Consider the following 14044-nt stretch of genomic DNA (forward strand, 5'->3'; position numbering starts at 1 on the left):
AAAGCAATTTATAAAACTGTATGGAAGTAGATGGACACCATCCTGGATACTTGTAGAAGTGAAAAGTTGATGTGGAGACACATTTTGAAGGTGAATATTTCTCATCGTTCCACTTTTGTGGGGTTCAGAACTGTGCTAGGAAGAAATAATTCATTTTCCAGGAAATACGACAAGAATTCCGTTGAAAAATTGGTAAAAAATTTGTAACGTTACGAAAATTTAATAAAACAGCTGCAGCAAAATCAAAATGGGCTTACAGAAAATAAAGTAATACGAGTTATGAAATTATGAAATAACAAAAATTAAATGTCGCTCCGGGGCGACTTGATTGATTACAGTGGCGCATTTGCTTCTTCAGCTGCAGGAAAACCCGGAGAAACCTGCAACCACATCATCTGAAGATCTTGATCTTCCAATATCCTCTCTTTCTTAGAATAAAATGTTATGTAGGATGTCTCCAGAGACTCCAATAAATTCAAGATATTGCCAGAATATTTAGTGACACGACTACATATATCGTCAAACTTAAACCAGTCCGTTTTGTCTTTGACCACTGCCTAATAATGACTAGATTCAACGCCAGAATAACAGTGGACAATGACTGCATGAAGATTATAATAGAATGTCATCGTCAATTCATCCAGGTTTGGAGACCAGCTCCCCTACCCTTTTGGCTGATTGTTGGTCTTGAGTGGGACCAATGGGTTCATGACTGAATAGGTGACGGCATGAAGTCCTTAGACATCAGTGCCGCCCTTCACGGGATACCCCTACCTGGCTGGGGTGGGATGGATGAAAAGTTATTCATCCGTTAACGGGGGACATGAGGGCCTCATTCGACAGAGTGTCGGGGCCTTCTATATCGGGAGGGGTCGTCTACAGCATAATCTGTGGCTTTCCTTACTAACGGGTTTTCATGAGTTTCCGTTTTTTCGAAAACTCTCTCATTCCTCGACTGAATGGACTGCCGAATGGAAGGCAGCTGCAAATCTCTGTGGATGGCTTCATTCCGCACGAACCAAGGAGCATTCACAATCATCCTCATTATCTTATTTTGCAACCTTTCCAAAATGGAAATGTTGGACGGAGCCGCTTGTAGATTATAATAGTGGTCTGCTAGATTGAAGTGTTCATTTATTTCGAAACTTCGTAAGAGTTTGCTGCTTTCATCAGAGGTTGAGTCATTTTTGAAGATCATCAGTGGTGTTATTTGATTGACTGGTGCCACAGCTATACTTGTTGTCTCATAATAGTCAGTTACTTTGCCGCATATTTGGCGATACAGTTGATCATCACCCGTTAAAAGTTCTAATTTCAGATGATTTAACAATGCGCTTTGCATGGACTGGTTATCAGTCATAGTTGAAGTTCCAGAAAGTCACATACGTTTTTGCTACCTCTTGAACATGTACTACAAAGTAAAATAGTGAGGATTTTTCCTGAAAAAGAACTACAAATACAAGACGAGATAGACTGTACGGAATTATTCATTCCAGAGCGGTGGGGAGTATTGATTCTGCTACTTTCCTGCTCACGAAGAGTATTCAACACGAACCCCAAGAATTCGAAACGAGTATATAGTGGACCTAAAAGAATCTAGGAAATCGGTTGGTGGGAAAGATGATACATTCTTAAGAATCTGCAGCTACATGAACAGGTGTTCGAGTCTGATCAATAAGTGTTAACTTATGTAATTATAATTTTTTTGTATCCACTGCGTTGAATTAGAAAAATTGACAGAAAAGAAATGAATCACTTTTATAACGAGCTATCTCTTTGAAGTGACGCTGGACAACCCAGCGCCACTCTGTACTGAAAAATCCGGTTTGGCCTGGTTTTTGTAACCGTTCAGTACCCGTATGATCAATTAATGAGTCCCAATTTTGGTCCTAATATGATCAATTAGTTTCTACTTCCCACCTGGCGTACGAAGATCGAAAGAAGCACTTTCATTGTTTACGAGTATAGTAACGGTGACCAACGTTCTCATAACGGTAAACTGCGGAGTAATCGAGCGAAATGAAGATTATCTTGGTGACCAGTTTGTGCTTCAGCTGGCTTTCGTTTCTGTTGGCAGCACCGGCCATCGATTCTACTAGAAGAATAATTATAGTGCCTGCAAGGTTTGTTTTTTTTTTAAATTCCGCTAGACAAAACATTTTGAAATGATTCAAGTAATAATGTTCTCAACGAGAACAACTGATTAACTTCAAATAGTATTTAAATAATTGAAATATAAATTCACTGACATAGTTTTCTTCAAGCAAAATATTCGAAGATTTTTTCTTTCTTTTGCCGATTTATTTGCACTTAATTGTTATGTGGCACAAACAAGTTCATTTCAGATTTCAACCAGCCTATGGAAATTTACTAATTTGTTATCATGTTTCTTCAGAACCTTTATACAGTGTCACCGATGAAGTCCGCATCAAATGGGAAACTTTTTTATTTATCGTTTTATGTGAAATTTGATTTTGGCAGTAGATTTTGCTTAAGAAATGATGTCACGTGATTTCCTTAACCTGTCAAAATTGACATTTAAAAAAAGAAACACCGAAAAATGACATTATTCTTCAAAATATCCAAAAATATCAAAGGCTAAAAACATTTTCTTTTGTAATTTTATACCCACACACCAAGTTTCAAACCCATAATAAGTATTTTATATTTTCACTATTTTTCCGCATTCCCGCTTTTTCTACTTATCAAAATTCAAGCACACCTGTACTAAATCATTTATTTTAACTAAACTTGTCACCGAATTTCTTTTTTTGTAATATAATAATATTTTAAGAGCCTCTTTGATGTTAAAAACAAATTTTGAAAAATAAAAGTTGTCAAACTTGATGCAAAGTTCATCTAGTTCCAACGGGGCTTTCCAAACTATACAGTACTTGAGTTTTTTAATGAGCAAATGGCCTCACAATATGAATTAGAACAAAACGGAACATTAGGAAACAATATCTTAGAGTGTTTATTGTTTTTTTAACAAAAAATACAGTGGAATTTAATCTTAATTAAAAGGAACTGAAAATAAACATGTACCTATACCTAATAGCAAAAAAACACGAAAAAAAGACTCACGACATTAAATACACTACATTTCTGTATGTCTTCCATCGCGTTCTATGCAGATAATTGTCCTTCTTGATACATCTTTTATTGAGTTGCTGATACTCGCAGGGTTTATGTTTAAAATAGAGTTTCTAATAACAGTTTCTAGGTGATTCACGTCACGAAAAGGTTTTTGTTTATAAACGATTTGTTTTAAGTAACCCCATAAGAAAAAATCTAGTGGGGTTAAATCTGGCGACCTAGGCGGCCATATTTGCTCCATATTTCGCCCAATAACTTTGCCCCTAAACATTTCTAATAGTTTCTCTTTGACTTGTCTTGAACTATGAATAGGAGCCCCGTCACATTGATACCACAGACTGTGTCTTATTTCAACCGGCATATTGTCCACTATATCACTGATCTCAGTATTTATAAATTGCAAATAATCCTGAGAAGTTAAATTGTGTCTAAAAAAGAATGGTCCCATTACCTGATTATTTAAAACACCGCACCACACATTTGTTTTAAATGAATATTGGTCCCGACATTCTATCACAAAATGAGGATTTTCCTGAGCCCACCACCTACAATTCTGGGAACTGACTACGCCGTTCGATGTGAAGGTAGCTTCGTCGGTCCATAGGATTTTGTAAGGAAATTTTCTGTTTAATTCTACTTCTCCTTGGTACCAGAAAGAGAAATCTAGTCGAACATCGAAATCTCTTTCCTTTAAGGTATTTATAAATTTGGGTTTGTGGGGTTTGAATTTATTTTTATGTAAAATTGCTCTTACGCTTTCTCTTTTAACGCCAGTTCTATCTACAATATTGGTAATACTTGATTTTCCCTGTTCGATAACATCCAGGCAGACAGCCAACTGAACCTCATCATTATTGCGTGATGGATTATGACGTTTTTTAAAAGTATTTTCAACTGAACCAGTCAGTTTAATTTTTTTAAAAATCCTACTTACAGTGGATTGCTGTACATGTCTACCAGGATGTCTTGCGTTAAAAATATCAGCCACTTGTCGATGCAATGTGTTTTCACCACAAATTAGCACAATTTCAATTTTTTCTTGTAAAGATAACATATTATTTTAATTTTCATACATTACATTGAACTAACGGGCATTAATTTATTCAGTGACAGTGAAGTTTTCTAAAACACATTATGTAGTTTCATATTTTTTCACAGCCTACCCAGTTTTTTTAAATTAGTGTTGTTAGCGGAGTAGGTAAATGTAAATACTATGAGTTTTTTTCTTTTATTGAATGGGCTTCAAGAATCACGAAATGATGTTTCCTAATGTTCCGTTTTGTTCTAATTCATATTGTGAGGTCATTTGCTCATTAAAAAACTCAAGTACTGTATAGTTTTGAAAGCCCCGTTGAAACTAGATGAACTTTGCATCAAGTTTGACAACTTTTATTTTTCAAAATTTGTTTTTAACATCAAAGAGGCTCTTAAAATATTATTATATTACAAAAAAAGAAATTCGGTGACGAGTTTAGTTAAAATAAATGATTCAGTACAGGTGTGCTTAAATTTTGATAAGTAGAAAAAGCAGGAGTGCGGAAAAATAGTGAAAATATAAAATACTTATTATGGGTTTGAAACTTGGTGTGTGGGTATAAAATTACAAAAGAAAATGTTTTTAGCCTTTGATATTTTTGGATATTTTGAAGAATAATGTCATTTTTCAATGTTTCTTTTTTTAAATGTCAATTTTGACAGGTTAAGGAAATCATGTGACCTATTTTGTAGACGCCATTTGACATCATTTCTTAAGCAAAATCTACTGCCAAAATCAAATTTCACATAAAACGATAAATAAAAAAGTTTCCCATTTGATGCGGACTTTATCGGTGACACTGTATATGCCCGTGAAAGTCTGAAAAGGTATAGCTCAACCATTGAAAAAATACATACTTATATGATTTAATATGAAATTTTCCCTTAGATTTTCGATTTACCAACTGATTTAAAACTATCCATTATTCTTGATTGAGAAATTAACATTTTTTGACCTTGAAGGAAGATCTCCCACAACTTGCCTTGCATTTTCTTCAGTGATAGCTTAAAATTTTAATCAAATTTGTGAAAACTCTGGAGTTCGTTTGGAGGCTCTTAATTTTTTGTGGGTTAAAAGTTTTATGAATAAACATTAATAAGTATTCACATACATATTATGTAGTAATTTTTCGAAGTGAACTTCTCAGTTATATGAACATTTACCGGGTGTCAACAAATCTATTAGACAAGTGATTACTTCTAGAATTAGTGTAACAAAATGAGACTTGGTGTAGGTTATTCGCAAAGTCATTTCTGGTTTCATGGGAAAAGGCTCCGTTGTTGGAATTTTTAACAGAACACCCTGTATATTTTGATATCTGAGACAATTATAGTTCAGAAGATGATATTTTGAAAAGTGTTCACCTATTTTAATTTTTTTAAAGGTTAACTTCAAATGTTGCATAGAAATAGCCATGATTTTACATTAATTAATCTAAGGCCCTCAGGTAATGTCATATTAAAATCACATAGTTTTAGTGACTAGTATGATAGGCAGGCATAAAACATTTTCGTGTCTATTAGTTTTCGAAGTATGGATACCATACGGCCCTTTCCTAAAAAATGTACTTATTTATTTGATTGAAAATGAGAGAATAAATCATTTAAGACTAAGGATAATACTGGATGTATTTACTTTTGTTAACTGTGCCATGGATAGTCATGATCAGGGTTGTATTCGAGTCCAAGCCGCGAATTTTTTCACGAGCCGATCCTCGAGCCGAGTCTCGTTTTGAGCTTTTCTGAACCATATAGATATCACGAAAGTTGTGAACTGGTTGTCTATCTATGTCTGAAGACTGTATCAAGGAGAGATACATACGTACTGGAAAATAAATATTTTGAAATAAAATCTCGAACTAAAAATCCACAATAAAAGTACTGAAGAAATACGTATATCGAGCGTTTAAATATTAGTTACATCAACATTTGTATGCTGACGATTAACTGGTAGTGATTTGTGACAAGCTGCTTCAAAATCATAGAAATAGCCTGAATTTCATCAACTCTATTCTGTTTTCAAGTTATGGTAGAAATTGACACATGAAACTTTCAATATGGCGACTGGGTGCCATCTGGGAAAAAAATTAAATGAGAAGAGGGGTCTTGTGACACATTAGTTTGAAGCTCCTGACAAATGCTTCACAACCCTAGAATATAATGTCAATATCTTCAACTACTTCAAAATGGCGTAACTTTAAATAATTTCCTGAATACATTGACATTCAACTACATAATATGAAAATTCTATCCGATATGTCACGCCGAGCATTTTCGAACACAGTAACGTCAATATCTCTACAAATATTTATTATTCTCTGCCGTATATCCAATATTGAAGCAGGTTCAGTTTCGTATACCTTTTGTTCCAAATATCCCCATAAAAAAATTCCAAAGGTATCAAATCTGGCAAGCGAGCTTGCCATTCTGTAGGACCTCGACGGCCAATCCAACGACCGGGAAAAGTAGTATCCAAATAGTTTCTTACTTGTCTGGAGTAAAGTGGTGGTGCTCCATCTTGTTGGAATACAATATCCAGTAGTTTCCAGCATATTCAAACACAGTTCCCTTGGTGGGTGAATTTTGATTAGTAAATAGAGGTCCTATAATATGGTTTCCCAATATTCCTCCCCAACCGTTAATTTTTTCTTGACAGTGGGTATGTGTATCCCGGAAAACGTAAGGTTGGTGTCACTTCAATACTGCAATGTTGTCTGTGAACATTGCCGTTTAGAAAAAATATACATTCGTCAGTAAAACAAATATTTTGGAGATAGCTAGAATGCCTTGCAATGGTTTCCGTCATGATTTCGCAGAACGATCAGGGTCATCTTCAGTTAATTGGTGTACCATTTTAATTTTGTATGGATGATACCTATTCCCCTTCAAAAGTCTCCACACAGTAGAAGGAGACACCTCACAAACATTTGCGACGGAATAAGTAGACTGTTCAGGATTTACTACCATCTCACCAATTATTTGCACTTGTTCATCTTCCGGAATGGACTGATGACCTGGGGGCTTTTTGTTATGTACACTACCGGTAGTTGTGACCTTGGATACAAGTTTCTTCAAATAAGACGATTCAGAAAACGTTCATTGGAAATCTTTTCAGTCTTCAATTTTTTCTTCCAATGGACAAGAATTGACCATTTTAGAAATTGTTGACGTGGTACCGTTCTACTAGTAAAACCGAAAACTAAATGAGAATATTTTAACTGAACAATAATGTTCATTGTCGTTCTGATATTGTTTGACGTTTTTATAAACAAAAAATAACTTAACAAACCTTATCAGGTTGTTGGAATTGCCATAAGGCAGATAAAAAGCAAAATTTCTAGAAATATCGATATTAATGTGTTTGTCTTCAGGAAATTATTAAATGTTCCGCCATTTTGTAGTAGCTGAATATATTGATTTCATATTCTAGGGTTGTGAAGTATTCGTCAGAAACTTCAAAATGATGAATCATAAGACCCCCCCTTTCCTTTTAATTTTTTTCCCAGATGGCGCCCAGTCGCTGTCAATTTCAGTTCAAAATAAAGTATTCATGCACTAATTTCATTATCCAAAATTTCAATTTTTGGTTTGACCCGTTCAAAAAATAAAAGAGAAAGGGTACATTAAAGAAATGCACAGTAAATGGAAGAAACGCTTGATTACAGATGGAGATAGTTATAAAATTTTGTCGATACTGTGAAAACTTTTTAGACATATAAACAGTAAAGATTGAATCGAATGTAACGGATCAATGTGGGAGTTATTTGAAAAACAGGTCATCAGGTTTGATCTGACAAAATGGAAAACGTCATTTGACGTAAATATTTTTCAAATACAATAAAAAAAATGTATTTATCGATGGAACTTTTGTTAAAGCTAACAAAATGCCGAAATAATTATAAAAAAGTATACTGTTTTACAAAATTCAGGTGAAGAATCGTGTTCAAGGAGACATTTACGCTATAAATTTGCCACTGGAGTTAATTATTTTACTGATGAGTTCCGCACCAGCCTTAATCATTCATATGTGTGAGTTTTGAATTCCAAATCCTTCAGTATTCGACTTTAATAGAATAATTACCGCTATTAAAGTATCTCATTATTATTTGTGGGAAAATTGTCGATTATTATACCTCAATTTTATTCACAATGAAAGGATCAAATGTTCATCTTGAGTTATTAAATTCAATAGTTTTCTCATAATAGATAAGTGATGATCAAAACGATTCACGTGGGATGATTTCATATAATTAACGATATCATACTCGAGATGAACCAACATTGTACCTGGTGAAACAAATTGAATTACGCAGAATACACTTTATATAATATAAAGTTGGGGTTTACCAAGATCGTTATAGTGAGCTATATTACAGTGAGTACTCCTAAATATATGCAGGAAAAAAAATGCAAAATTATTACAACATTTTTAATTTCATTGTTCTATGGAAAGCATTTCAGCAAATCGCTTGAGAGCTAAACATTCTTCAGTGTATATTAAGGAGCGCAACTTACAGTTATTGAAAACACTATTCCAACACCAGATCAAAATTACGGTCTCTCGACTCGCGTTTCGCTAATCAAGTTAGCGTCGCGCGTCGAGAAACCGTAATTTTGTTCTGGTGTTGGGATATTGTTCGCAATAGATTCTTTTTGTATTGTATTGTATTGTATTTATTGTATTATATTGTACTCAATTGGTCAGTAATACACGACATAGTGTTTTGACAAGTCATTGACTACACCTAATCCTAACTCTAAATAAAAATTAATGAGATTTAAATTCAGAGTTGTCATGATAGGCAGAGCATTGTAAGTGAGTTTTCGGTTTTGCTTCAAAAATGGCTATTGGAGCTTCTTTGATAAATTCTGGTAGAGAGTTGATTAATCTGATACCAATAAATTTTTTATTCGTAGAGGTCAATCTGTTATTTGGAATAGCATTTTGGGATTTCATTCTAGTCAGATAATTGTGTGTACAAATGCATGTGCGTTTTTATGTAGATTAGTTCGTTGTAAATAATTGCTGACGGAAGTGTCAGTATTTTAAACTCAATGAACCATGGTAAGCAGAGATGGCTGCCTCCAAGTTCACTAGCGATTTCATCCGTCTAATTGCAAATATTGCTTTTGATCACTTGCTTGTTAATTGATCTTCATGAAGTTTCCAATTGAAATTGGGATCAATAATATGCCCTAGAAATTTTACGCTCTGAGTGGCAGTATGCTTGATATTGAAAATAAGTGTCTGAGTCTTGCGTGTGTTCAAACTTAGTTCGTTTGCCGTGAACCACTCAGTAGCTTGATTGATGATCGATCCCATCATTTCCTCAATTCTTGTAGAATTCTTTTCGATTCTGGTTGCGAAGGTAGCATCATCGGCAAACAAGGTTGTTTGCCGATGATGCGTTTATGCTTTTGGGAAGGTCATTTATATAAATCAAGAACAATAGCGGTCCCAAAACGCTTCCTAGTGGAACACTTTTGGTTATCATTAGACTTGAACCGCTCTGATTATTGCAGTGAACTATTTGGGATCTATTTTGAAAGTATGAGGTCATCAGTTTTATTGCGGAGTCAGAAAATCCGTAGAATTTTAATTAGTAAAGTGTGATTGACACAGTCAAACGCTTTACGGAGGTCAACGAAAACCGCCAGAGAGGGAGTTGCGGCTTCAAACCCATCGGCTACAAACTCAACAAATCTTCTCACTGCTTCAGCTGTCGATTTTCCTTTCCTGAAACTATATTGATATTACGCCAGAGGTTCCAGTACGAACTATCAAACTTGAAGTTGCTAGAAATTCTTCAGTCTTCATTAATGAGCACAATTTGAAGTATTTTTGAATACACTTACAAATTACCAGAGGTTCCATAGGACCACAGCCTATCAGCCCAGATTTTGTTTTCCCTAATAGATATAGAAAATCTTTGGCAGAAGCGCTAAAAAGTTCGAAAAACCGGATGCTTGAATTCAAGATTATGTCGGTTACTGTTCAGATTTTCTCAGAAAAGACGCTGCTTGTGATCGTTGATTTAGTATCACAAGATGGGGCGGCAGGTGGTCGGGTTGACGTGGGTGGTTCGCTCCACTCACTCAATCGACCGCTGTGTGAACCAGTGGTTTAAGCCGCAAAGCCAGACGATCTATTTTTACTTCCTATCATCCAATCCGTGCTGGGAATCACACGTTGAAAGGTAAGACCTTCTTAGTCCTCAGCTCGAACGAGTTTCAACTTTTGAGAGTTGTCGTTCGTGGGGCGACAGCTGGTTAACGAAAAAACAGAATTTTTAAGAGATTAAATTCCCACATCGATGCAAGACTACTGAAGTGTAAGGTTGCTTCTTTACCAAAAAGAATTTATAAAGCTTTACCTGCCGTGTGAATGTACAAGTATACGTATCCTATAGGGGTATATTTCAGGGTGATTCCCGCAGTCTCCTTCTTTTCGGCATCTCACTATTGCCATTATCTGTAAAGCTCAGGGAATACTCGAGGGTACAACTGTGGCATCTTCGAAAATCGGAGGCATGAAGTCTCTCATTTGTTTTATGTGGATGCTCTTAAACTGTATGCCTCTGGAGAATAGGATCTCCATCTATTCTTGAGGATGTTGGAAGAGTGCACTCCTACTATACTTGTAGACGAAAGCATCCTACACTATTTGGATAAACTGCCCTCTTGGGTCGGGAAGACGGTAAAGGCTCTCGAGAAGTCTGTAAACGGTTCGGTACTCGTCTAGAATTTTACCGGCGGTTCTAGTCTGCATTCTTTCGAGGTGAGATCATGTTTTTGTTCGATGAGTCAGCTGGCGTAGTCAGGGGCGGCTTCAGATTCGTTACAGAACACATAATTCTCTGACTCGATGATTTATTACCTCACGGCGTGTGAAGTGCTGGTCATTCGTTACTAAGTCTGGCCGTACACGGACCACATATTTGCTGTTGGGGTAACCACAACATTGTGGCCACGTTGACTGCACTTCGCGGTTGACTCAATCATATTTTTGTGGTCGACTTGCGGTCATATAAACCGCATTCGCAGTTGAGGTAACTGACATAAAAAATTGAATGCTGTGAGACCAATATGTATGCGGATGGGTACGACTGCAAGTTTGTGGTTAGTGTACGGCGGATGCCGCGATGACATCTCGGCGGAGATCAGCAGCAAGTTGACTGCAGAAGTCAATTTTGACTTATGTGAACGCCCGTGTACGTGTAGTACAGTATTTTTTATGGGCGGCTTGAGTTCGCTGGAACGCGACTGCAATTGTGTGGTCCATCCGACCGGAAAATGTGGCTCGTGTACGGGCGCTCTAAGTCCGGCCATACACGGACCACATATTTGCAGTCGATTCAACCACAACATTGTGGCCACGTTGATTGCACTTCGCGGTTGACCCAACCACATTTTTGTGGTCGACTTGCGGTCTTATAAACCACACTTGCAGTTGAGGGAGCTGACATCAAAAATTGAATGCTGTGAGTCCAATATGAGAAAAAGTACACGACAGTGTATGCGGTTGGGTACGACTGCAAGTTTGTGGTTGGTGACTGCAGACGCCCGTTTTAACTTTTGTGAACGCCCGTGTACGTGTAGTACAGTATTTCTTATGGACGGCTTGAGTTCGCTGAAACGCGACCGCCTCAGTAGTTTTGGAGCTTCGGGGAAAGGACCCGACTCGCACCACTTTTGAAGATTTACAGTGATTATAATAATAATTCAATAGAGAAATTATATTTCCCATTTTTCTTTACTCAAGAATGTAAATAATTGGATGATTTAGTGTTTAAGTTTGTTTCAGTTTACATATTATCGTGACTCTTCAATGAAATACGACCTCATTTAGTTTTCACTTTTCAATCATATTTGAATTTTTCAGTTTTCTTCAAAATGAACATATCCTTCAGGGCCAAAATAGAGGACCTCTGGACTTCATTGGCAACTTGATCCAGTCTTCAGGATTCTTCCCAATAGAAATAAACGTACCCGATACTTTTGGATCGATAGGCAATGGGGTAGGAACTCTAGCAAACAACGTTGGAAATTTTGCTCAAAACGTTGGAACTGGCTTCCAGACATTCACTCAAAATGTTGGCAACGGCTTCCAGAACTTTGTTCAAAGAGTTCCTATCTTGGGCGCCTTCGTACGACCCGTTGGAGGGAGTGTAACTACGCAAAAGTACTTCATCTTGGTTCCTACACAGAAGAATGCTGATCCTGACCAATTACTTAAGAAATTGGATAATTTTCAGAAAAGCACCGGTCAGGTAGACAGTGATGTTTTTGATTTCTTTCCATGAATTTGTTTATATCTACAAAAAAGTTTCTTACTTCATTGTAATACGAATACTGAAGACCTCAAAGATATCTGGTGAAAATCGTGAATGAAAATTAGTTCGGAGTATAATATGAAAAAATGAACTTGTAGTTATTTTGCACTCCTGATGTTTCTCATTGATTGAAAGGGATTGAGTTTCATTAAAAATGATTCCTGAATATCTTTAAGATGTTATAAAACTTTCTAAAATTAGATCAATGCAAAAACGCCTCATAATTTTCTGGAACATATTTTTTTGAATTCATGATATTGGATCACAAACTTACAGAAGAGTTATGTTATGGATTTCTCTTTGGGTAACATATTGGTTGATTGTTTCCCATCTTTCGAAATATAAAAGAAACTGAATATTCATGTACAGGGTTCATAGTATGTTAGAGATCGAAGTGATCTACCCAAAGATAGATTCTCTTCAAAACAATGAACAAAATTAAATTTGGTCTGAATCATTTGAAATTTTCATTTGTCAGCGTTGTGAATTCAAAAATGATGTTCTTGCACTTGTTTTTTCTCTATATAGATTGATACTAACTAAAAAAGCAGAATGACCTTTTAATTTCACGTGATAACTCCATTTTCATTCATTTATTTATTTATTTATTTATGTTGGTATTTTTATGTTGAATATTTATTTTTTATATTATTATGTTACTATATTAAATTATTTGTTGATTTTCCTGAAAATGTTATTTTTATTGGGAGTTTTTATTGATATCTCATTTTCATTCAAATATCTTGATGCAATTTCGAACTAGAAGTATACTCAGTTCAATTTTTTAAAAATGTTCTACTCAGAGAATAAGTAAAATTTGTATATTATTTAACGGGCGAGAAATGTGGCTTTCACTCATGAGAATGAAATTTTATAAATCATTCGAGCATGTAATGGCCAGTTTTTACGAGTAGAATACTATACTTTTTTATGGAATGAATATGGCTATGCAGCTTAAGCAAATTATTGCCTGAAACTGACAAAATAACAGTGGGATATATGAAAGTATTTTTACAGAATATTTCGGGCTTAGGTTTATTCTCCCATAACCTCAAAAAGTTAGAAACATCAACTTAGAATATTTATAAGAGTACTAAGGTAAACAACCGTACTGGGAAGTATCAAGAAATTATAAGTTTTGCTATTTATCACTACTGAAACAATAATCTAATGGAAAGAAAAGTATATTCATTACTTTCTTGTTGTAATACATAACGAGATACTACAAAAATATTTTATTGGTACAAAGTCTCGCATTACATTCATACCTACTGCATATAATATGATGATTGTTGAGCTGCATTGCAATGAACAGTTAAGTTAGGTTAGGTGGAAAGTGAGTGGGCCTATTTGTCCCTCCCCCGCAACCTGCAAGGGTTTATTCTGGCTCACACCTATTCAAACTCGACCAAATAAACCCAACTTCTTGACGAAGCCGATTAGTTTATATGGTGAGTGATCTTTCAGGTCAGATGGTAGAAGTGTGGTTCTACCAAACTCTGAAAACCTGATTCGATCCGCAGCGGGGCAGGCATGAAGTATATGCTCTGCTGTTTCATCATTTCCCAATCTGAGGCGAC

At 35.6% G+C, this 14044-nt stretch overlaps 1 protein-coding gene across 1 annotated transcript; it reads left to right on the plus strand.

Moving 5' to 3' along the window:
* The first annotated feature begins 1917 nt into the window (after positions 1 to 1917).
* LOC111517348 (uncharacterized) lies at positions 1918 to 13068 on the plus strand. The gene is made up of 2 exons (XM_023173476.2): positions 1918 to 2123; positions 12014 to 13068. Exons 1-2 carry the CDS (start codon positions 2020 to 2022, stop codon positions 12432 to 12434), a joined length of 525 nt encoding a protein of 174 aa, XP_023029244.2. The 5' UTR covers positions 1918 to 2019; the 3' UTR covers positions 12435 to 13068.
* Positions 13069 to 14044: the final 976 nt, after the last annotated feature.

This window comes from Leptinotarsa decemlineata, unplaced genomic scaffold (assembly GCF_025532065.1).
Source record: "Leptinotarsa decemlineata unplaced genomic scaffold, Ldec_3_MD MMD2_P_RNA_scaffold_5, whole genome shotgun sequence".
Lineage (NCBI taxonomy): Eukaryota > Metazoa > Arthropoda > Insecta > Coleoptera > Chrysomelidae > Leptinotarsa > Leptinotarsa decemlineata.

Excerpts from the sequence above, each read along its gene's own strand:
- LOC111517348 (XM_023173476.2), top strand. The coding sequence starts at position 2,020 with ATGAAGATTATCTTGGTGACCAGTTTGTGCTTCAGCTGGCTTTCGTTT. Across the intron at positions 2,124-12,013 it reads ATAATTATAGTGCCTGCAAG|TTTTCTTCAAAATGAACATA; the intron begins GTTTGTTTTTTT and ends TGAATTTTTCAG.